At 40.7% G+C, this 24,314-nt stretch overlaps 1 protein-coding gene across 4 annotated transcripts in view; it reads left to right on the top strand.

Annotated features, from left to right (window-relative positions):
- Positions 1-24,314, top strand: part of chl1b (cell adhesion molecule L1-like b) — a 150,906-nt gene that overhangs the window by 85,367 nt on the left and 41,225 nt on the right. For all 4 annotated transcript variants that reach the window (XM_039747883.1, XM_039747860.1, XM_039747876.1 and 1 more), the window contains 4 exons: positions 8,784-8,915; positions 9,016-9,156; positions 12,394-12,505; positions 18,587-18,753. In XM_039747883.1, the coding sequence (XP_039603817.1) occupies positions 8,784-8,915; positions 9,016-9,156; positions 12,394-12,505; positions 18,587-18,753 (552 nt within the window). The remainder of the gene's footprint in view (positions 1-8,783; positions 8,916-9,015; positions 9,157-12,393; positions 12,506-18,586; positions 18,754-24,314) is intronic.

Below are 24,314 nucleotides of genomic sequence, written 5' to 3'. Positions count from 1 at the left end.
TGGCAAATGCCTTTATTTCCTGCTATATCCTAACTACAGGGTCACGGGGGTCTGCTGGATCCAATCCGAGCCAGCACAGGGCACAAGGCAGGAAACAAACCCCGGGCAGGGCACCAGCCCACCGAAGGGCACACACACACACCAGGCACACACTAGAGACAATTTAGAATCGCCAATGCACCTAACCTGCATGTCTTTGGACTGTGGGAGGAAACCGGAGCACTCAGACGAAACCCGCGCAGACACGGAGAGAACATGCAAACTCCACACAGGGAGGACCCGGGAAGTGAACAAAGGTCTCCTAACTGCGAGGCAGCAGCGATACCCACTGCACCACTGTGCCACCATGCCGCCCTAACTATTTACTTGACATATCTAATTCGCTTATAGACATTCTTACTAAGTTTACATCTATCCATGCCAATACATGACTTTTTATTTTCTATATTAGCAGAAGGGTGTGTGTGCTGCTCAGTAGGCCGATACTGGAGGAGTTTCAGTCATCTTTAAAGAGTCCCAGGCATGCTGTCCAGTGACACAGAGAGGCAAGCAGGAGACCATGAAGGTTGTCTACAACAAAGGAGGGCAAATATTGATCAAAAATTAAATTGATGGTTAATGAAAATTTTAATATTTAAGGGAAAAAAAGGAAGGTGTGTTAGCAAATTGACAGTGTGCAACATCCTTCACATTTTACATTTGTTGTAGGAATCCCCAGACTGTAAGCACTGGAATTTTGCTGGTCAGGGATTTGCTTGCCCTCTAATGCTTAAAAGTGTTTAATAATTTTTGTATATGAACACAGAAATGGAATAGGTAAAGGTGGATAAGACAACACTCTAGTGGAAAAGTGTGGCAAACTGCATTTCTGTAGGTTCAGTGGGGCAAACTTTTAGTTTGCTTTCACTCATTAGTACTTTTCGGTTTATTTCCAGTAAAGACAAGTTCTAAAAACTGAATTTGTACTTTTTCAGTGGCAGAAAAGTAGGGAGTTATTTTCTAAAATAAATGAGTCTTGTAAAAAAAAGGCACAAAGACAAAGAGTTGGGGTACCAGTGGTGAATCCCATATAACTGAAAAAGGTTTTTAGAAAAATGCAGCAACAGCTGTCATATGGAGATGTCTTTCTAGATGCAAGACTGGCTGCCAACTTGGTGGTGGCTTATTTAAGGTTGTTCGCAGGAAGGGTCAGTTTCAAGTTGACGAATCTGGAAGTAACATCTGTGATCTTCTTGTCGTTATTCTTCATGTCTGGAGGTAAAAGGAAAGGAGAGGCATGAAGTGACAGTGCCAACCCTTGAAACTCAGGGTGTAACTACCATTGGATGAGCCCTGAAGTTGTCTCCCAAGCACACATGTGTGACAGTCTAAGTACTGAGAAACATCTGTTTCAGCCATAAGCATCATTCATCTGTTTTCTTCAGTGTGATCTTCAACAGTCGGATCAACAGGGCTCCAAACATTGGGTTTTCCAGATGCTTTTAAATGTCTGAGTTTAAGCCATAACTCAAGAATGGTTATCTAAATCCCTGACAGTTTTTAAAGATCTTTTTAAAAAACAGTTTTGGAAGTACTACAGAAAAAACGAAACAAGATGTTAATAGATGGTCTACATTCCCTCTTACGTAAAGAGGAAGAATTTTAACAGTCAAAATTAACAAACATCCTCCCAAAGCTGCTATATCTATTACAGAGTATCCCAATGTACATCAACAAATCATTCTTTAAGAAATCAGATCTAATCATAACATCATTCATCTGGAAATCAAAATGGCCACACATCCAAAAGATCTAAAACAGAAGGTGGCATGGGACTCCCTAACTTTTAGATTTATTAGTAGGCGGCAAATATACTGTAATGGATGACATGCATGGGCGGTAGGCCAGCTCATCAAAGACACAAGAAGAAAGGCAAGGAACATCCATCCTCAGCCAAGAGACAGTCAGGAGATGCCCTTGGAGAAGTGGGTCCAGTTGGTATTCCAATTGTGGGAGTCCAAAGATCCTTACCTGGACGGGAGGCATGTAAAATTGGGAGGGGGGCAATCAACTTGGACTATCTGTTCCTCCAGCATGTTAGATGACACTGTACCTGAGCTTCAGCACCCATACAGACACGTGCAGGGTATGCTGGGAACTGTAGTTCTGTGGAGCAGCTCTTTTGGGTTCCATAGATGCTGTTAGGGTGTGCTGCCAGGATTCATGGGCCCCACTCTTGCAGAATTCTTCTTAACCTGGAAGTGATTCCTATGGGCTATGCCGTGGCACCACAAATACTCCCAGCTCCAATTTAAAAGGAGCCGCTCTGCCGTACCCAGGGAATCCACATCAGGAGGCAGAAGACAAAGCTCAGTGCAAGGAGAGGGAAAGACATTGGGATATCTGTGTGTGTCTTCAGTTGTGTTTTGGTGTAATTTAAGGTACAGTACTATATTTAATAAACAGAATGTAACTGAACCTGTGACTGTGTTAAATGTAAGTGAGTCTGGGATTTGGGGCACGGTGATCCCCTGAACTGGTTGCAATACATGCAATAAAGTTTTGGAAATTCAAAGAAATTAATGAATTTATACCAGCCTTGTTTGCAAGACAAAGCAAATCTTGTTGTAAATCTTGCTTGTGTGCCCTGTTCTGTGATCCAATCAATACTAACTATCATCTGTTTACCAGCAATCCAGTCGTCCAGCTACCTAGAATATGAAACCAATGCAGGATACATTTCAAGGTAGAATAGTTCTTATAAAACCCAGGAGTGAAGGTTCTTCTATAATTAATATAGTTGCGTGTTATAAATGGATATGCTCCAAATTTAACTTTCCATCTACCGTATATACTCACGTTTAAGTTCTCCCGTGGATAAGTCGGGGCTTGATTTTACTGTATAATTTCCGGTATTTTATAATGTCGGTCGTATAAGTCGAATGCAGAAAACTCACGCTGTTTGGTCCAATAGATTATGATATGCTAACAGCCACCTGAGAGAGTAACCACGGAGCACACTGCCTTTTTTTTTTCTATGTATTGTGCCTACGTGACCACACGGTAATACCCCAAACTATTCCGAAGCAATGTTTGCACTGTTTTGTGCTTTTTGTATCTCACACCCTCATACACGTTTATCGTAAGAGCATCCCTTATCTATGATGGTGCGTTCAATCAGAAGAAAATATGAAGCTGGTTTTAAATGAAAAGACATTGAAATGGTAAAAGAAATTGGTAACTGCACTGCTGCAACAAAATTTGATGTGTCTGAGAAACTGATCTGATATTGGAGGAGGCAAGGAGATGTAAAAAAAAAAAGAAAATGAAGTGTCGTATTCTTAAACGGGCGTATAAGTCAGGGTTTGATCTTATGATCGATTTTTTGGGTTTCAAGACCAGAATATATGGTACTCATTTTTTTTCTACATACAAATTATAAACGTTGCTCTAAGAAACCTATCCAACTTTCTACACTTCACACCCATATCTATCCCATTGGCCATACTTGTTAGTCTTGATGAAGACTCAGACAACATTTCAACAACATCTAAAAATATTTCAAATAATCTGTGCTTCAAAGAGCCTAGGGAACAGTGGGAATGGGACCCTTCATTCAGCATTTTAGAAAAGGAGTGGAAGTCAGCCATACACAGAATTAGGGAATTCTCCTAGCTCTGTATGTGCTAAGCATTCCATAATTCAGCCAAAAATCTTCCATCACTCACATTTGTCTCTTTTAAAATTGTCTAAAATGTACCCAGGGCATGACCCAACCTGCGAACGTTGCCATCTAGCTTCAGCATCACTAGGCCACTTGTTTTCCCGAGTGCTTTAAATTAACATGATTTTGGACAAACATTTTTACGTCTCAGACAGCAAATGTACCACAGTCATTCTTAATCCATTAAGGGCGATATTAGAGTGAAATCATATGTAATATTTAATATTGTAGACCACGCTACCAGCACACAGACTGGACTCAGTGGGTAAGCGAATCAAAATCTCTCTTAGAGGTTATGCCAAAAACTTTTAACACATGGCAAGAATTCTTTAACATCATTTTAGAATAAGCATGTCGTGCCTATGATTGACTCTTTTATGCTATTCATTGTTCTATTATATTTAAAAAATTTGATTTTTTCATGTCTCTCTTTATTTTCTCGTTCTCTGGTTTTGCGTTTTCTTTTGCATTGTTATTGTTTCTTTGTTTTCTTTGGATTGATTTTGAAGAAAATTGCTGTATCTGTTATGCTGTATGAAGTTTCAGCCCGGACACAGACACCGAGACAAAACATCCCAAAACACACACTTTTATTGCTGTCTCCTACACACAGCACCAAACAATGCACAAATCGTTCACAGTCCTCTTTACTTTCCTTTCTTTCTCTTTCCTTTCTTCTTACTCCTCCACTCCTCTCTTGCAAGCTCTGTCCTCTGCCTCCCCACTCCTTGAATGGAGTGAGGCGGCCCCTTTGATGTTGCACCCACATGTGCTTCAGGTGCACCCTGATGAATTTCCTGCAGCACTTCCCGGCGTGGCGGAAGTGCTGTGGTCCATGGCTCTAGAATGATCCGGGTGCCCCTTGGCGGTGGCCACGAGTATGAACAGGGTTGAGCTTCCAAGCTCCATTCCTGTGGCCCTGATGCAATCCAGAGGGGCTGCTCTCTTGCGTTAGGGGGGAAGATAATGCCTCTCTCCCAGTCCTTCTGTTATCCAGGCATCCAAGCTGAGCAAGAGTCACAGCCGCCCACCATAACTGTTATTATGATTTATTTCATAAGAAATATCCCATTGTAATATTCTAGAAAAAAATATTTAAAAAACTCTGCTTTACTTTTTTAAGATCTTAGAAAAAAATGTCTTAAAATTGTTTTCTAACTTCCTGAATGAGAGCAGTATTCTTGACAAAATGCGTTCTACCTATAGGCCTATAGATACAGCTTTGTGTCAGGGATGCCAGGGGCGACAACCCGGCCGGGATGCCTTGGAGGACCGGAAGAGGGCGTGCGCCCACCTCGGACCACGTGGGGGCTGCCACCCTGGTTGCTTTGGGGGCCACGAGTAGAGGGCTTGGAAGCCCAACCCTGTAGGGGCCCGTTGTCACCGCCAGGGGGCACCCCGATGCCTTGGGAACCCTGGACCTCAGCACTTCCGCCACACCAAGAAATGCTGGGGGGAAGAGAAGCAGGGACACCCGGAGTTGAGGCTGGAGTCGGGTGGAAGTAGGACGAAGCAGGAGAAGGGAGATTGGAGGTGGTCCGAAGAAAGGCATTGTGTGAGAGGCCTGAACTTTGGGGGACTTGTGGTTTGTGTGCACTGATTAACTTTGTAAATATATTGTAAATAAACGTGTGGTGGTGGAATTACAACATGTCTGCCTGTCTGTGCCCGGCTCCCGATCACATTTGGTAAGGGCGATGTGAAATGTAATGACAAAATGGCTGCATTTCAGCTGTTACACTCTCATATTTAAGTGCTGCATGTGGCACTTCAAATCTCAAAGTACCAATCAAGCGATTAGCAGACCGCTGTTCATAGCACAGTCTTACGTTGTTTAACTTGTACCTCAATGGAGAAGTCCATTCAACCGCACGTGGTATTTCTCCAAGTTGGTTGGTCGAGAATTATTGAAATCCATAGCAGTACAGGACATTGACGTGGCAGTTCCAATTGACCAGCTGCCACTCAAGATTACATTTCTGGATGAATACCAATTCCCGTAAAAGAAAACAAGACTGAAAACTTCCTTAGAGAGAGAAATTCAAAAAAAGAAAATCTGAATAAACTATAAACCATCTTGTTCTACAGGTGGAATAGGAACTCAGTAACCTCGGCTTCTGGTGGTTTCTAAGCTTAGTTTTAAATCATACAGATGTAATAAGACATTTTCGCTTAATTCAGGGTTGTGGGGGTCAGAACCGAATCCGGCAGCACTGGCTGCACAGTAGGATCAGCCCTTCCCAGGAAAGTTGTGACTTTTGTCATCCATCTTCATTTAGAGGATGTTAACAGTTCATAAATCTAAGAGGTGCCTTTCTTAACCATACGGATCAAGGACATGTAGGGCAGGAATGTGTGCAAAAATAATATGCGAGTGATATGTGTGTGTGTGTTATTTAATGAAAGTGTGGTGTAATGGTTAAGGCTTTGGACTTCAAATCCCACTGCTGACACCATATGACTGTGAGTGAGTCACCTGACCTGCCTGTGCTCCAATTGGAAAGCCAAAAGAAATGGAACCAATTGTATCAGAAATGCTGTTAGTTTCCTTGGCTAAATGAATAAGCCAAACATGTAAATGTAAATGGCTGTGATTTTCCACTGAATGCTCTAGCTAAAGTTGACATAGAAACCTTGACAACCTTTTAGAAGACTCTGGATGAGATGTTGGGACAGCTTAACTATTAGCTAGACAAACTGGCTTGTTGGTCTGAATGGTCTCCTCCCGTTTGTCAAATTTCTTATGTTCTAAGTGGGTAAGCTGATTAGAAAACAAATTGATGAATTTGTGGCTGGTTTCTCATTGACACTCATACACTATTTATTTTAATTTCCACATACAACGTATTCAGCACATAGTCATGGAAGAGTATTGCAAAAACTTGATTGCATTATTTTACAATTGCATTATTTTGCAACAGTATTTTGTTATTTCACAAAAGATATTGCCTGCTGCAGTCAGTTTCAGCGTGCACAAGTGCTCGTGTCATCCAGGGAGAGATCAATTGTGTGAGCAGCAAGCAATGAAGCGACAAGAACTGCACAAAAGGTAAAAGGATACATTTAGTTTTAACCCAGTTAAAGTTCATTGTTTTAACTTAAACAAAGAGCTGGCATTCCTCTGTCACAGCACCAGGGCCTGCTTGTAGTTTGCATGTCTTCCCTGTGTTTGTGTGGATTGATTGGAATCAGTGAGTGTGCTTAACTGCATGAGATTACCTGTATTAACACTCAGCACTGTAAATACTTCAATAATACTTCTCAGTTATCAACAGTTAAGTCCTTCATGTGCAATGAAGTAAATAACATCCATCCTCTTTTTTTCATCCCCAACCTGAGCCCCTGAAAATTTGGGGTATGAACACTGGCTGTTACGCCATCACATCATCCTGTTACAAAATAATTCTTCTTTCGGCTGCTCCTGTTAGTGGTTGCCACAGCGGATCATCTTTTTTCCATATCTTCCTGTCCTCTACATCTTGTTCTGTTACACGCACCACCTGCATGTCCTCTCTCACCACATCCTTAAACATTTGTTTAGGCCTTCTTCTTTTTCTCTTCCCTGGCAGCTCTATCCTTAGCATACTTCTCCCAATATACCCAGCATCTCTCCTCTGCACAGGTCCAAACCAACACTATCTCGCCTCTCTGACTTTGTCTCCCAATCGTCCAACTTGAGCTGAACCTCTAATGTCCTCATTTCTAATCCTGTTCATCCTCGTCACGCCCAATGCAAATCTTAGCATCTTTAACTCTGCCACCTCCAGCTCTGTCTCCTGCTTTCTGGTCACTGCCACCGTCTCCAACCCATATAACATAGCTGGTCTTACTACCGTCCTGTAGACCTTCCCTTTCACTGTTGCTGATACCCATCTTTCACAAATTACTCCTGACATTCTTCTCCACCCATTCCACCCTGACTGCACTCTCTTTTTCACCTCTCTTCGACAATCCCCATTACTCTGTACTGTTGATCCCAAGTATTTAAACTCATCCACCTTCACCATCTCTACTCCCTGCATCCTCACCATTCCACTGCCCTCCCTCTCATTTACACACATGTATTCTGTCTTGTTCCTACTGACCTTCATTCTTCTCCTCTCTACAGCATAACTCTCCACCACTCCAGGGTCTCCTCAACCTGCTCCCTACTATCGCTACAGATCATAATGTCATCAGCAAACATCATAGTCCACGGGGACTCTTGTCTAATCTCATCTGTCAACCTGTCCATCATAATTGCAAATAAAAAAGTTTTTTTTCAAAATTATGTCTACACCAATTAGCTCAATTAAATTAAACTGACACTGTATCAGTTTCTGTTACTGGATTGCATGCAGAGCTCTCTTTTTTTATTGTGTGTGCTGTTAGACCCTCCAAAGCACCAGCATATCGTCTATCATGTTTGCTTCTTGCCTTTATACTCAGTGCTGTTGGGTCAGTCACTGCCTGTCTGTGACTCTAAACTGGGCAGATTAAATGTACCCCTCAGCACATGTAGGATTAGATGTACAGTGTATGCCTGTAACATCTGTTCAGTTCTCGTTCCTTGCTGGCACGCTAAACAAATGCTTAGCCCCTAATTCTCTAGCCGAGCAACAACAACAACATTTCTTTATATAGCACATTTTCATACAAATGATGTAGCTTTACATGATGAAGAAAGAGAAAAAAGACAAAAGAATTAAAATCAGAGAACACTAATTAACATAGAATAAAAGTAAGGTTCGATGGCCAGGGAGGACAGAAAAACCCAAAAAAACTCCAGACGGCTGGAGAAAAAATCAAATCTGCAGGGGTTGGAGGCCACGAGACCACCCAGCCCCCATATGTTCAATGACACTGAAAGAAGCAGACAATATCTTTGCAAAATAATGCAATAATTATTGGGAATTAATGGGATTCTTTTGCAAAATAACATAATAATTATTGCAAAATAATACAATTTAGTTTTCATTGGCAGAAATAAGCTTCTGTACATTTTCATAATTATGCAATAGTTTTATTGAAGAGATTGTATTTGAATTATTTTGCTGTTAATTTAGGTTATAAACTCTCATTTTTATCCTCCACATTTTAGAACCTCCTAAATGGTCATATAAGCCAGAGAGCACCATCTACTCCATTGGAAGTGAAGTTCGTCTAAAATGTGAAGCTGGTGGCAAACCACGACCTACCATCGAATGGAAAGTTAACGGAAGACCCCTTAATGGTACACTAGATGAACAAATGCATATTTCTGATGCGTTTATTTTTCTGCTTCATAAAAACTGGCATGCTGATCACTTTAATTTTGTACATTTTGGTTTCAGAAGCACAGAAGAGGAACTTAGTGTTGACTGACAATAAAATCATCATTGCAAACGCACATCCAGACGACAGCGCCGTCTACCAATGTGAAGCCGTCAACAAATATGGCACAATACTTGCAAATGCTGTCATACTGGTAAAAAGTAAGTATCCAGGAATGTCTTGGCACCTACTGCTTATTGTCATTCCAGACTCCAGTCATCCAGCCATCAATCTGTGAGTCAGGACTACTCTGGCAGGAATGTGTACAAGACAAGACCCTGCCATGAATGGGATTCCAGTCCATTAAAGGGCACACAAAGCAGGCATAATGTATGCTCACTCGCTCAATGAGAACTTTGACCTGTCAAAGGAGGCATAAATATGGTGAGAACAAGCAGCTTTGACATATTTGGCACCCCACCATGGAATGTAACCAGGGTTCTAGTGCCAAGAGGCAGCAACAATGGCTACTGAGACTTCAGCACACATCTCCATTCTGCCTTCCCTTATAGATATTTTATGACTGCATTTTTTTGTCCATGTGATTATTACAACATGTGTAATTTGGCGACATCATTTGCCCCATTTACTAATGAGAAGGGGTCTCTCTCGGTGTCTTTGTTCCTCTCAGTCTCTCTTTTCCTAACACTCACTCAGTTGCTCCTTTTTGTTGTTCCACCTGCTGAGTTTCTCTATCAGCCTTTTGCACCCACCACTTGCATTGCTTCACACGCTTATTTATTTACTTCCTCTTCTTTACCGTTGATTGCTTCCTATCTTACTCTTAGTGTAGTTGGCACTGACGCCATTGTGATTTTAAACCAATGGAATGATATTTTCTTTTGTAATACATTATTATTTTTTGTAACATGCTTTTATTTTACAAGATGAATTGTTTTCTACCTGCCTAATCCAATCTATAAAAACTTGAGCATACAACAGGAAAGCATTTAGTCCACTAGCCTTGTCTGGTCAGCTAATAACTAAGCCCTCCCCATATGTCCTCCAAATACTACGTATTTAAACATTTCCTAGGTTTCCATTTCAAATACATAATTCAGCAGAATTTTTTAGATGCTCACAATCTGAACTAGTTGGTGCTGAGGTGTCACCCATTGCATGGCTGCACTCTGGTCCTAATCTGGGATCCTGAGTTGGTTTGTAATGTGGTGGGTGCGGCAATGCGCTGTATCACCTTGTGCTTCTAACATCTCTCATCATCCATCAAAGTTCTATTGCTTATCCTGGTCTCAGGGCCAGCAGTCTATACAAGGTACCTAGGCGTCCCTTTTCCCTGCCTCCTTGTCCTAGTCTTCTGAGGTGTTCCCAAGCCAAATGAGAAATATAATCTCTCCAGCGTGTCCTGGGTCTGCCCCAAATTCTCATACCGGTTAGATATGCCTGAAACACCTCCACAGGGTGGTGTTCAGGAGGCATCCTAATCGGACCCCCTAACCATCTCAACTGGCTCCTTTCGATGGGGAGGGTTGGTGGTTCTGCTTTGAGCTCCTCCTGAAATTCTGCACTCCACACCCCACCCACAGGAATGAAAAATCAAAAACAAAATCTCGTTAATATCTTTTTGGTTTCTCCTTGACAATAATGAGATCAGGAAGAGATTAAATGGAGACATTGTCTTTCTCTTCAGATTTTTCTCTTACATGCTTTAACCTAGTGGTTTCATAAGTGTCTCCTCATGAGTTTCAGCGGAGATCTCAGCAAAGTCACACAATGGGCTCATAGTTTCTAAGTAGCACCTTGACATTGTTTTTTGCAATCTCAAAGTAATTTGCATTGTGTACTCAATAACAGTTGGTGAAATGTATGGACAATAGTAATGAAACACTTCACTATGATTACAAAACTGTAGTCATGGAAACGTACTGAAAAATATTATTAGTTGCTCTAATTTACAGTATATTGCTGTTCACCAATTAGATCATATTCATTCTAGGAGAAAGGCAGGCTTGGGGCACAATAATTAAGACTTTGGACTTCAAATCCTGAGATTGTGGATTCAAATCCCACTACTGACACCACTGAGTGACCCTGAGCAAGTCACTTCACTTGCCTGTGCTCCAATTGGAAAAACAATAGAAATGTAACTGATCATATCTCAAATGTCGTAAGACAGCTTGAATAAAGGCATCAGTGCAATAAAAACATATAAACTCTTGAAAGAGATTAAAACAAGACTACAGTAGAAAGAGATCTCACAAAATATACCAAGCGTTTTAAACCAAATTCTCAATTTTGACTCCTTTTACCTTAATTGTATCTCATGTCTCTTTTTCATCTAAAGCTATTTTTCCAAAGAATTGTAGGAGCAACACATGTGACAAAGCTGATTCTTAAATGAAATGTAAATAAGAATCTCTTTTAAGTCTCCTGAGCCATCAAAGATCAACCTTTGAAGAGTAAAATTTCCCTCTGGGCATGTCTGTGGCTGAGCCCAGACACTCTTGCAAAGGAAACTCATTTCTGCTGCTTGTATCTGTCATCTTGTTCTTTAGATCACTACCCACAACCCATGACCACAGGTGAGGACTGCAATGTCGATTGATCGGTGAATCGAGAACTTTGCCTTTCAGCTCAGATGTCTCTTCATCTTGCTTGACTGATACAACGTCTGCATTACTGCAGAAATTCCCACTGGTGTCCTTAAATAAGCAGTTGACTATATAACTGAAAGAATTCTGCTAGATCAGTTTTATTTGTGGGTGGGAAAGTAGTTAGAACTCTTCTTTCATCGATCCACCTTCTTAAGTTTTCAAATCCCATGCCCAGATGTTGCCTATGCGAAATTTATATGTTTATCCCATGTCCGTGTGGGTTCTGCTCCAACATCATAAAAGAGGTGCTGGTCAGGCTAATTGCTGGCAGCCTCTTCTACTGCGGACTCAGAGGTTTAATTCACTGAGCCTGTTGCAGTAGAACATCCCCTTTAGTCCCAGGATGCACTTGGTTGTTCTCCTCTGCATGGCTTCATGTCTTTTTTTTTAGTGAGGTGGCCTAAACTGCCCACGGTACTACAGAAGCGGGTCTCTAGCAGTTTACACACAATGTCCTTACATTTACTGCATAGTCAACAGTTTTTACAATGTTATATTTTCACATGTTATTTGCTTTCTAGTTAATTATGCACATTGTTTAAATCATGAAAATGTTAAATCAATATAAAATTCCATATGTCATTTTGAACAATCTTTTACTTTAAATGAATGATTTTTCTTTTTCCCATATTTTGCACTTTTCATTGCATTGTCCAATTGCTTTACCACTTGAGATTGCAGGAATTGGAGGTTATGCTGATGAAATGTATGACTTTAGACAAAATAATATGCTCTATAGCTTTGGATCATACTAAAAATGATGTTGACAACTCTTTGAACCAACAGATGTTGCTCCACTAATCCTTACCAACCTTGATCAGAACTACACTGCAGTCGAAGGACAGAAGGTCTTTATACAGTGTGAAGTGTTTGGGTCACCTCGGCCAGATGTGGACTGGTAGGCCTTTGGATTTTATTTATTTTTGTCTATATACATATCTTGTGAGTTAATGGAAATGGAGTTCCTGCAATCCATCTGTTAATTGAACTTTTTTGAGGTCCCGCTTGAGAAGTGGAATAACCTACACTGGCAAGGTTGGAGCCAAGAAGATTCACCTATCCATCAGAGGGCAAACTCCAGCACACACACTCACGCAGACTCTCACACTCACACATTTCTTTATGCAAAGATCCATAAACACGTGGAATAAATTACCAAATATTTAGGATATATAGGATTTTACGGACCTCCAGATCTCGATTTGATGTTATTTTGGACCATCTAGATGAATAGGATGGACAAGCTTTTTGGGCTGAATGGCCTGTTCTTGTAACAACTGTTCTAATGTTCTTTTGCACACACTACACAGAGTGCAACTCCAGACAGTGTGAAGAAACAAATGAGAACACACAGAGGTCGGGAAACTTCTTAATAGCAGGACTACAGCTGGATGGTATAGTGCTGGAAGGGCTGCTCTGTGTCACCATACAATACAATACAGTTTATTTTTGTATAGCCCGAAATCACACAGGAAGTGCTGCAATGGGCTTTAACAGGCCCTGCCTCTTGACAGCCCCCCAGCCTTGACTCTCTGAGAAGACAAGGAAAAACTCCCAAAAAAACCTTGTAGGGAAAAATGGAAGAAACCTTGGGAAAAGCAGTTCAAAGAGAGACCCCTTTCCAAGTAGGTTGGGCGTGCAGTGGGTGTCAAAAGAAGGGGGTCAATACAATACAATACAATACACAGAACAGAACAAATCCACAATACAGCATAAAAAAAAAACTTTTAGAAGTACGGAGCAGAATTTAACAGTAGATGATATCACATAATAAGATTTGGATATTTTTAGAGTCCTGAAGACCTCATCCATCAAGCTGCCGCCCCCGTTTGGCCACTCCACGGCTGAAACAGTGCTGGGCCATCCAATCTGATGAAAGGACCCCTCTTTCCCATGATTCCTGCGATCCTCCATCAGGGATGACTTTACCAAAGGCAGGCAAAACAACTTGGCAGGTGGGCCATGGCACCATACCACCGCAAATTAATACCATAGTGTGATAAATATGTGTTTAGAAGTGATGTAAAGGGTCAGAGGTTATAACTTGCTATGATTGTTTGAAGGACACATGAATGCTGCTTACCATCAATGTACACACCTGTACCTTTATGTTAAAGTTGTATGTGCTCTTTTGTTCTTCTTTATCAATAACATATTATTATTGTGTATGTGCATTTAGGAAAAGTATTGTGATGGAAACAAACGTTTGAGGTTTTCAACAGATGTACTCATTTTAGTCATCCCTGAACTCAATTTGAGCACTTCCAAAGTGATGCTGGTCTATGTGAGTGTCAAGATATGAATGAGACTGTGAGCACAATAACTGAAAAATAAATCACTCTGTCGAAATGAAACTTGGCACAAGTATCAGTATAGTATTCTAAAATGCTGGAAACCTGTTCATTTTACCCAAAATCACACCTCTAGATTTTGATCCATGGATATACTATAAGAACCCTGGGGATTGTCAACATTCATTTAAATGTTTTCAAAAGATTTACACATTTACAGTATGCAAAACACTAAAAGCCATTTGGTTTTAAGCATAACTGCTCCACAAGATTATGATTTTGCATCACTTTGTATACGTTTGTGCCCCAGAAAACATTTAGAAACAAAGAATATAGATTTAAATCTACTTTCCTGTACTTTTGTAGATGTTTCTCCCATTATTATTGTTCCTCTCATTGTCTCATTTCTTATTCTGTCCTTTTTAGTAATGCCACCATTCCATCTCAACATTCTCATTCCTGCCACAACTAACTTCTTCCCTTTACTGCCTAAGTCTCATCTCCATATATCATTGCTGGTCTTAGCACAGTCTTAAAGACCTTACCTTTAACCTTCACCTTAATTCGTCGATCACACCATACTCCTGATACTTCCAATTGTTCCAAAACACTCCACTGCATGGGTTGTCTCTGCATCTAATTCTCCAACTTGGGCTACCACCGATCCTAGAAATGTATCTCGATGCACTCGTTTCAGTAGCTCTCCCTTCAGGCTAACTTCTGAATTCTGATCCCCATTAACCCTCAGTCATTCTGTCTTCTTCCCATTTATCTTTAATCCTCTATCTTCCAAAAACCTACTCCATTCTTCCTACCTCCTCATCACTTCTCAACACAATGCCATCAGCAAAAACTCTGCACTTGGTGGCATTGATCTTTTTTTCCCACTCCATATAATAATGGAGTGATACTTATGTGCCTAACATATCATATTTTTTAGGTCCACATCCAGCTTTATTATCCTACTGTCTATGTATGGCACATGGATCACACTATAGAGATTTCACACCTTTGAATCTCATGTGTATAGTCCCAACAACGTGTGGAAATGAATGCAGTGAACATGTCGGTAGTCTTAAATATGCACCAGAAACTCCAATTTGAATATTCTACATTAATATTTCAGGCTGATGCAGATCTTTGTGTGTATAACAGTATTAACTTCATTCATTTTGGCATTACATTTTGCCATGCAAGCATGTGTGTGGTCTCCTCCATCTCCACTGCTCAGCAAACATTGGATTTTTTTACATTTATTTATCGTCACCAGTTTTAACAGCTGATCAGCCACACTGTATGTTATTTGGTCTGCAGCAACCTTGAGAGCAAATGTTAAGGTAAACTTTTTTGATACAGAAAAGCAAGGATAACTAATTCACAAAGAAGATAGAGTGTTTGCCCATTACTTTGAGTAAAGGAAGTATTTTCTGATTTAAATATGCTATTTAATTCAATTAACAGCGATGTTCAAGCATTTAAGTCTACAAGTCACATCTACACATAGAAGGGTGTAAGAAGTCTACTAACGCAATGACATTTCTTATCCTTCTTTTGTCCTTATAATCTGTGTACCTGCCCAGTATTGCAGCCTTCTTTCCACGATGGTAGGACAAGCCGTTATGGCTAGTTATTTATACAGGACACAATACAAATAAAGACTTACTTGCATTAGAATCTTGTTGCCATAGACTGGCTGATGAAGAAAGCCATCAAGGACAAGACCAAGAGAATAATCTGGGGTCTTACAACACTACAGAAGGACATTATCCTTCTCATATATGACCAGAGTGACATCCAGGAAAAGACAGACAGACTGAGCCAGACTTCAGGAATTGTGGGAATCAAGATATAGGCTGGCAAGACCAAAGAGGATGAAGGTTAACACCAAAAGTGTAATGAAGACAGCAGTGCATAGGGTGGAGCTGGAAGAAGTGAAAGTTTTTAAATTTCTGGGCAGCTACATACATATAAGCCTTAAGTAACACAGAAAGAGAGATTTTCAGCAGAATTAGTCTGGCAGCCCAAACCTTCAACAGACTCCAGAATGCTTGGGAGTCATCAGTTCAGCAGATCTAGTTGAAGATCTATAGATCTAATGTATGCTCAGTCCACGTCCATACAACAAGAACCTGGAGAACTAACAAGAAAATTGAAAGCCAACTCAGATGGTTTGAAGGACAGTGTCTCTGACCAATCCTCAGAATCCACTGGGAACAGCATATCACCAACCAGGAAATCAGCAGAAGAACAGGTAACAGCAACGTTATTGATGAAGTGAAGCAGAGACACTGGAGGTGGCTAGGCCATGTACTGAAGTGACAAGAACAGGCACTCATATGTTGCTTTCAGATGGACTCCATCAAGAAAGACTAATAGAGAGACCACTGAGCACATGGAGAAAGAAAGAAGAAATGAAAGCGATGGCAATGACCTTAAATGGGACCATCTGCTTTGCTCAAACTGTTGAGGCTGGAGAAGAGTCATTGGCACCTGACACTCAATTGCTGCTGAATAAAGAATCAACACCCAATTTGAGAGATGAGCAAGTAAACATTGACTGTGAACGACTATAATGTATAATCAAGAGTCTTACAAAAAACAAGCAGATGCTAGCATGCAGGAAATGGCCTTGAATTGAACGTTGAGGCCAAGCGACCCTCATATTCAAATGTAATGTGGGGATTCACTGGCTGGCACCAGGTTTGCCAGTCCTTGTTTGTGTTGAGTTTGCACATCCTCCTGATGTCTACATGTCACTGTCTCATTTTCTTCCACATTCCAAAACATGTGCAAGCCACACAAATAGTTTACCCTAAAATATCCCAGCGTGAGTGAGTGAATGAGTGACGAGTGCCCCCTCAATGGAGTGGCACACCATCCTGCCTTGGATAGATAGGCTGTGGCACTCCAGGACCCTAAATTGAATTATCAGATTCAAATGAGGATGTATGGGTGGATGAGGTAGGAATGCACTGAGCTGAAGGGCCTGGCTGAATGTTGCATTTGGGTCTCATGAAGAAGGTCTAAGTGTAAAGTTCTAATTTTCATTTTTTTGCTTAATTTGCCCCTTCATTCAAATCAAAAGTGCATAGTACACTTGTTTCCATGTTGGCAAGCACCACTGGCCCACGTGAGTTGCACTGCCTGGCTCATATTTAAAATTCATATAACGGATGCGTTTAAACCAGAAGCGTACAGTCCAGATGGCTCCATGTTTACACCCTGTGCTAGTCTTGAGTCAAATAAAAACACCTCCTTATCCTTCAAATCCATCTCTAAAAACTAGGCAGTAGTTTCATTGACAGCATCTTCTCAAACAGAGGCCGCTCAGTAGAGCATGCACAGCATGAGACGTCTGTTTTATGACTGTGGTTACCGTTGAGCCTGCCTCTGCTCCTTGGAACTGTGGAGAAGGAATTCAAATCATGGAGTAGGAAAGATGGGAAGAAGACTCAGTGCTCCTGCTCAAAGCCAGAACCCTACATCATTATCTTTTCCTAGAGTTCATATGGAAGTTAACTTCCTTAGTTGTGGCCAGATATGACAAGCCAGCAGAGGTCACCAAAACACTGAAATCTCTTTGAGAGACAGTAATGGCGACAGAACTTAAAGCCTTGGGATTTACTATCTGATCTTTTAGCCCCTGGGGAGTTGTATCGCCTGCTAAACTACGTACTTAATGTAACAAAAATTCCAAAAAACTGTTTATTCTAATTTAGAGTCATAGGCGGGCAGAGCCTGTTGTGCAGCACAGGGCACAAAGCAGGAAACAGCCCTGAGTAGGGTGCCAGTTCATCACAGGGTCCATTTTGAGTATGCACCCACACTCACACAGATCCATTTTGGAAGTGAGGAGTATCCTAATCCGCACATTTCTGGGGTTGTGGGAGAAACCCCCCTGGATAAATATTCATCAGATACAGGGAGAACAGGCAAAGTCCACACAGACAAGACGTAGGATTTAAACTCAAACTCAGTGACAGTGCTGACTGCCTGAGCTACCCATCTTCAAGGAGCCTCAATGCCGTGCTCTGCCCAGTCAGGGACAGTGTGCTGCCATCTAATTAGACATCTGCCAATCTCCATATATTAAAGGACAGCATGGTCCTACTACATTTTATCGGTGTTGCTCGACTGCCAGATGTTTAACTTTAATTTATTGCAAAATAAAGAACATTTTGGTGCCAGCCTTGTGAATTTCATAGTGTGGAATTTTGGTTATTCTCTCTTTTGACCAGCTTTGTTTTTACTGATTTCTGGACAGCAGGTCAGTTTCAATAAAAACATGTCTATAGAAATGGTAGGAGACACAATGATCCATCCATCCATCACAAGTTGCGCCTTATCACCAAACTTAGCCTCCATTTTTTAAACTACAAGCATATCAGATATTGGGCGCGATCCTAGAACTAAGTATGCTGAGGGTTGCTCCTATTTGTTTAATTTATTACAAGCAGCACTGGACAGAATTTTCAGATTCATGCGGGAAGTGCAGGAATGTGTCTATTAATGGTCAGAAACATACATATGACTCCTTTTGAACTTTTAGAGGACCACTGAGCTATTGGACGATGTCTTCATTCATTTATAATTATGTGACTGAAACAATGAGCAGCACGCTTCTGATCGCAGGCTGGACACAGACATACAAAGTCTTAACCTTTGTTATTCTGAATTAATGTTCACAGGCTTAAAGATGACCAGCTGATATCTACCAGTGACCCAAGGTATTTTAAACATGAAAATGGCAGCTTGGAAATCATAAATGTCATAAAGGAAGATTCAGGTCTTTACACCTGTTGGGCAAAAAACACAGAAGGTGAAGCTGCAATGACTGGTACGCTGGCTATAACAGGTAATAACCTCATTAGTAAAAGAATGATGGCCTGTTGTTTAAATATCATATTGAACTGTAATAACATAAAAAGACAAAAGTGTCCATCCATCATCAAATATGTTTAATCCAGTGGGGACCACACTAAGACATTTAGGGTCACCAATGATACTGAGAAGAGTCTGGGTCCTGTGGCTGGTGATCTGAAACCAAACTGTATTGCTGAAATTAGTGTGCATGTCTTTGGCATGTGGGCTGGAAAACTGGTGTACCTGGGACAGAAATAAATCACACTGATATTGGGAGAACAAGCAAACACCAGACACACACAGTGACCAGGAGAAGAATCAGAACCAGGACTCCCAGCTAAACACTCCACCATCATGCTTAGAAGACGCATTATTACACATGCATACACTCTCAGACCGGATTAATCCAGCTCAGGATCTCAAGGGAGCTGGAGCCTCACCCAGCAAAAGCAGGCACAAAGTGGGGACCTACCCTGGACATGGCAGCAGCCCATCAAAAGGCACAAATGCAAGTACCTGCATTTACTCATAATGGGGCCAAGTGAAATTAACCTGAGAATGGGAATGTGGGAGGTACGCTGGCATACAGTATATTAGGGGAGCAAAAGGGAAAAGTACAAACTCGACAAGAACAAAGGACTGGGCATGGGATTCCAACCCAGAATGCACTCTGGTGGCAGTTATTACTATTCAGGTTATTATTGTTACTTTGACTGTGTTCACTGCCTAAAGCAGTTGACAATTTTGTGACACTCTGGTTTGTGAAATGGTTGTTGTGGAAGGTATTGTATGATCTGTGTGTTTGTTTACTTTACTGAGGGCAACTTCAAAAAAACATTTCTAAAAAAATCCTGCTACCTTTATGATACGTATACAGTATAGCAATTGGCAACTAACCCTTTTGGGTGACACATTTTGTGTAGAGTTTGCATGTTTTGTCTTGTGTGCTTTTCTCCTACATTCCAAAGATTCAGGTGCAAGTTCTCTTAACTAGCAACACCAAATGGGTTTGCTACGAGTGACTGTGGGCCTGGGTGTTACGTTTCCTTTGTGACAAGCGATTACAGCAGCTGCTTCAAATCCTTACTACGGCATTTGCATCTTGATATAGTGACTGTCTGTGTTGAATCTACGAGTTTTTCTTTGTGTCTTGGTCCTGGAAATTATCACAATTTATGTTTGATCCTGTCTGCTATAAAGCTCAAAAAGAGAGCAGGCCTCAAAAAACACAAGCTAGACCTGCACTCCATCACAGGTCTACAATAGAAGGGTAGGCTTCACAAACTCAGCCATCCTGGTCTCAAACTTAACAGATTGTCTTACGACCTGTACAGGCCCAAAAGTGAGGCAAAGGCTTAAAAGTCGTAATTATCAAAGCGAGAGAGAGAAGAACTGTAAAAAAAATACTCTGGTCCAAGAAAAATAAAGAAAGTTTCTTTAGTATTTAAATATTTATTGAGCCAACTCTATTGTTACAAAAAGACCCAAGGTGGATGTTAAAATGGGAACCAAATAAGCTTTGCTTAACTAATTTACATTGCTAAAGCTTAAGAATCACTGCAAATGACATTTTGCAGTCCGCAGCATGAGTTTGCTTAATAAAACCTCTCCAGTTTAAATGTAGAACTCACATTTTAGACATCAGTTAACCATTAGCTTACATTATACACAGTGCCACACTTTTTCATTTTGCTGTGTTAGATTTTGAATTTGAAACTCATTAAATTATAATGTTTTTCAAGAGCAGTCAACAAATGCATTACACAGTTGTCAAATTATGTGGAATTTCTGAAGATAGAACACTGCACGATGTTAGGCTATAGCCACTACAATTCAGAGATTAGGGTACGGGTTAGGGATAGGTATGGCCACAAATAGTTATGATGCAGGAACTTATTAATATCATAAAGGTTTATAATATTAAACATTTATCATGTCATAAACATGATGTGCATCATGTAGACATTTTATTTAAATATGTTTTCCTATTAACTTTTGTGGTCCAAGCAGCATTTCATGTTCAGTTATGATAAGAAAACCAGTCATGTTACTTGCTGATTTGTAACTACCAACTTGGGGACAAATAATATTATTATTACTATTATTATTATCATCATTATTATTATTATCGCAGCATGCTAGACGATTTTTCATCTAAATCAGTCCCACTCCCATGTGGGGTCCCCCAGGGTTCCATTTTAGGGCCACTACTTTTTTCAATCTACATCCTGCCTTTAGGTGCAATTTTTAGAAAACATGCAATTTCATATCACCTATATGCTGACGACTGCCAAATTTATTTCTCCCTCAAGCCAACTGACTCCACCAAACCTCTCCTCAACTGCCTATCTGACATTAAGGACTGGCTGGCTGTAAACTTCCTTCACCTGAACGATTCAAAAACAGAGGTCATTGTTTTTAGTCCCGACTGCAAACAGGCTCCACCCCTTGGCCTCGTTTCTCTTCCCATTCCAGTAACTCCGTCTGTCTCCAATCTTGGAATCAAAATGGATACGTTCCTGAAAATGGATGCTCAAGTAAACAGCACAGTAAAATCCTGCTTTTTCCATCTAAGGCGAATCGCCAAACTCAAGCCTATTCTGTCTAACCACCTCCTGGAATCAGTAATCCATGCATTCATTACGTCCCGGCTTGACTACTCTAATTCCTGCCCTTTTGAAAAACCCTACACTGGCTGCCGGTTAGATTCAGAATCGATTTTAAGATTCTCCTCCTAACCTATAAGGCATTAAACGGTCTAGCCCCCGACTATTTGAGTGTCTTGCTCCATTGTCACAATCCCCCTCGTGTTCTTAGATCCGCAGATCAGCTGCTCCTAACCGTTCCCAAGGCACTTTTTAAAGCTCGTGGTGAAAGGGCTTTCTCCGCCTGTGCACCCAGGCTCTGGAACTCCCTGCCCTTAGTGGTTAGGCAAGCCGCTTCAGTCGCCACATTCAAATCTCGCCTAAAAACACACTTCTTCACATTGGCTTTTAATTCTTAACCTGTTTCATTTTCCACTTGCCTTTTGCTATTTTCTCTATTTTATTTGGTCCCCTGACCTGTTTTTAGTATCTCTGTTTTAATTCTCTCTTAATGTTTGTTTTAAATATTTTGCTTTTAGTCCTGCTTGTTGTAACTGTACAGCGCTTCGGTCAGTTGTAATGCTGTGTTTTTAAGCGCTCAACAAATAAATATGGTATGGTATGATATGGTGTATATATACTGGTATATATATATATATATATATATATATATATATATATATAAATATAGCAGAATGCACACACTTCGCAGCGTAGAAGTAGTGTGTTAATGATGTATGATGTATGTGTGTGTGTGTGTGTATATATATATACACATACATACAAACATACACACAGGTATATATATGTGTATATATATATGTATGTGTCTATATGTGTGTGTATAGCTTTGGTCACTGAGTGCAAGGGAAAAATAATAAAATGTAGTCTATAAGTTATTAAACAGTAAAACATTAACGTTTTAAGAAGTACAGGTACATTGAGCCCTACTGGAGTGGTTGCGGGTAAACTACATTTTAAAGACGGTGTAACAGAACAGGTAAGTAGTACTAACAGCAGCTAAAATGTATATGGATCATCTATTGGTAGTTGATCCCTTTTGAAAGGCGCTACACGACGGCTGTGGTATAGAAATTACATTTTCTATGTGACCGTCCAAATTTCTGCCTCTGGTAATGTGCCTTACCGGCATTTAAAGAAAATTAGTTTTGTGTCCTCTGCAGTGTTAAGAGAAAGGCTTTGGTTTGGGATAAAAGGAAAAAAGGTGTAAAGAAAGGAAAGTTGCCTTTTTCTTTTATATAGTATAGAGAGATGTGTTCGTTGACGTTATGAGCACCTTTTGGGGACAGTCGCGGTGGCTCTTGTGTTGACTGGTGAGACGTCCCTGCCATTAATCGGTTGAGATGGCACTGTCAGTCCTCCACTCGTGTGCGTGTCTTCATAATCCAAGTTGACGACCTCATAATCGTATACATGCAAAATAGAAAGTGCGAATCGCCTTAATATTAGTTCAGCGCGGTGTAGAAAAGGGGTCCCGTGTTTGCACTTGTCTGCTCAGGGGGAGGGTCAAAGTGCTCACTTTGACTTAAGGCAGAAGCGCAGTCAGCGTCTCAAAGGCCGGCACAGCTATGCACGCGCGCTGGCTGCTCGACTTTTGCTGGGCAGGAGACCCCTTTTGTACACACGTTCATGATATCAAAAGTCTCAGCGCTCTTTGGAGGTCATTCATATATATATATATATATATATATGACAAAATACCCGCGCCTCGCAGCGGAGAAGTAATGTGTTAAAGAAGTAATGAAAAAGAAAAGGAAACATTTTAATAATAACATAACATGATTAACATTGTCATGAGTGTTGCTGTCATATATATGCCTGCCTAAATAAGTCACCCTCGCTCTTACTTTTTACCGTTCATTTAATCATGGCTAGTGGCGGAAAAATTATAAAATGGAAGGAGGATGGCTTTACCAAAACAATTATTGATGGCGAATCGATTATTCATAAAGCTTGAATTGGTGATGTTTTTCTGTGTTAACCTCATATTTTTTCAGACTTCTTCTCAAACCAAGGTGGTGCGAGGGTAAAATGAATCGGGATGCGCTGATCAAAGTAATCGGTGTACCAGGAAATCATGCATTGACAGAAGTTCCCCTTTGCTTGTAATGCAAAGTGTGATTAAATGCATTATTTTTTAATGCGTTATGGAGCACATGCATCTAAGCTTCTCAGCTGTGCTTGTGCTAAGAAAAGGAAAGATTTTAAAAATAACGTAACACGATTGTCAATGTGACCTTTTGTAAGTAGTGCCTGGAGGATTCAGTGTGGAGAAACTCTAGAGACAGCGTGTGTATTAACTTGTGGATTTTTCTGTGAGTATTTGGTGGCAGTCTGACGAAGTTGCTTCGAAAGACGGCGTTAGCCGCGGAGCTCAGCTCAGAGCAAAATGAGGTGAGAGGGGAGATGATGACGTGACTCCCCCACCCGCCTTAACTGTCAATCCCCCACAAACACAGTCTCTCAGAATTTGCATAAGCACATCCCTTCACCTACAATTTTAACTTAGTTACAAAGTGATCAAAACTCTCGTTTATATCCTGCGTCCTCTCATTAAACTTGTATCCCGCATTACCTGTGGGCATGTGAAACGCTAGCGGTAGCCTGTCTATGAACTTAATTTAAAGTTTAGGTTTGCACCTTGCTTTCTTTCCGAAGTAGCAGCACTCATGAATATGGTAGTATATGTCACTCACTCGTTTCTTATTGTTTCGCTGCCTTCTCAATTATATAATGTATGTTTTATTCAGCACTTTTTGGAGGTCTTCCTGGTTTTCTATGCACTGCGTTGACAGTCAGTTCACGTGATTATGTGGGAGGCGTGATGATGTCACACGAAACTCCGCCCCCCACGGCTTTCGAGCTCAACTCCATTACAGTAAATGGAGAAAAATAGCTTCCAGTTATGACCATTATGCGTAGAATTTTGAAATGAAACCTGCCCAAC

Source organism: Polypterus senegalus, chromosome 1, assembly GCF_016835505.1.
Source record: "Polypterus senegalus isolate Bchr_013 chromosome 1, ASM1683550v1, whole genome shotgun sequence".
NCBI lineage: Eukaryota > Metazoa > Chordata > Cladistia > Polypteriformes > Polypteridae > Polypterus > Polypterus senegalus.
The sequence above is the reverse complement of the archived record's forward strand: the minus strand, read 5'-3'. Positions and strand labels throughout refer to the sequence as shown.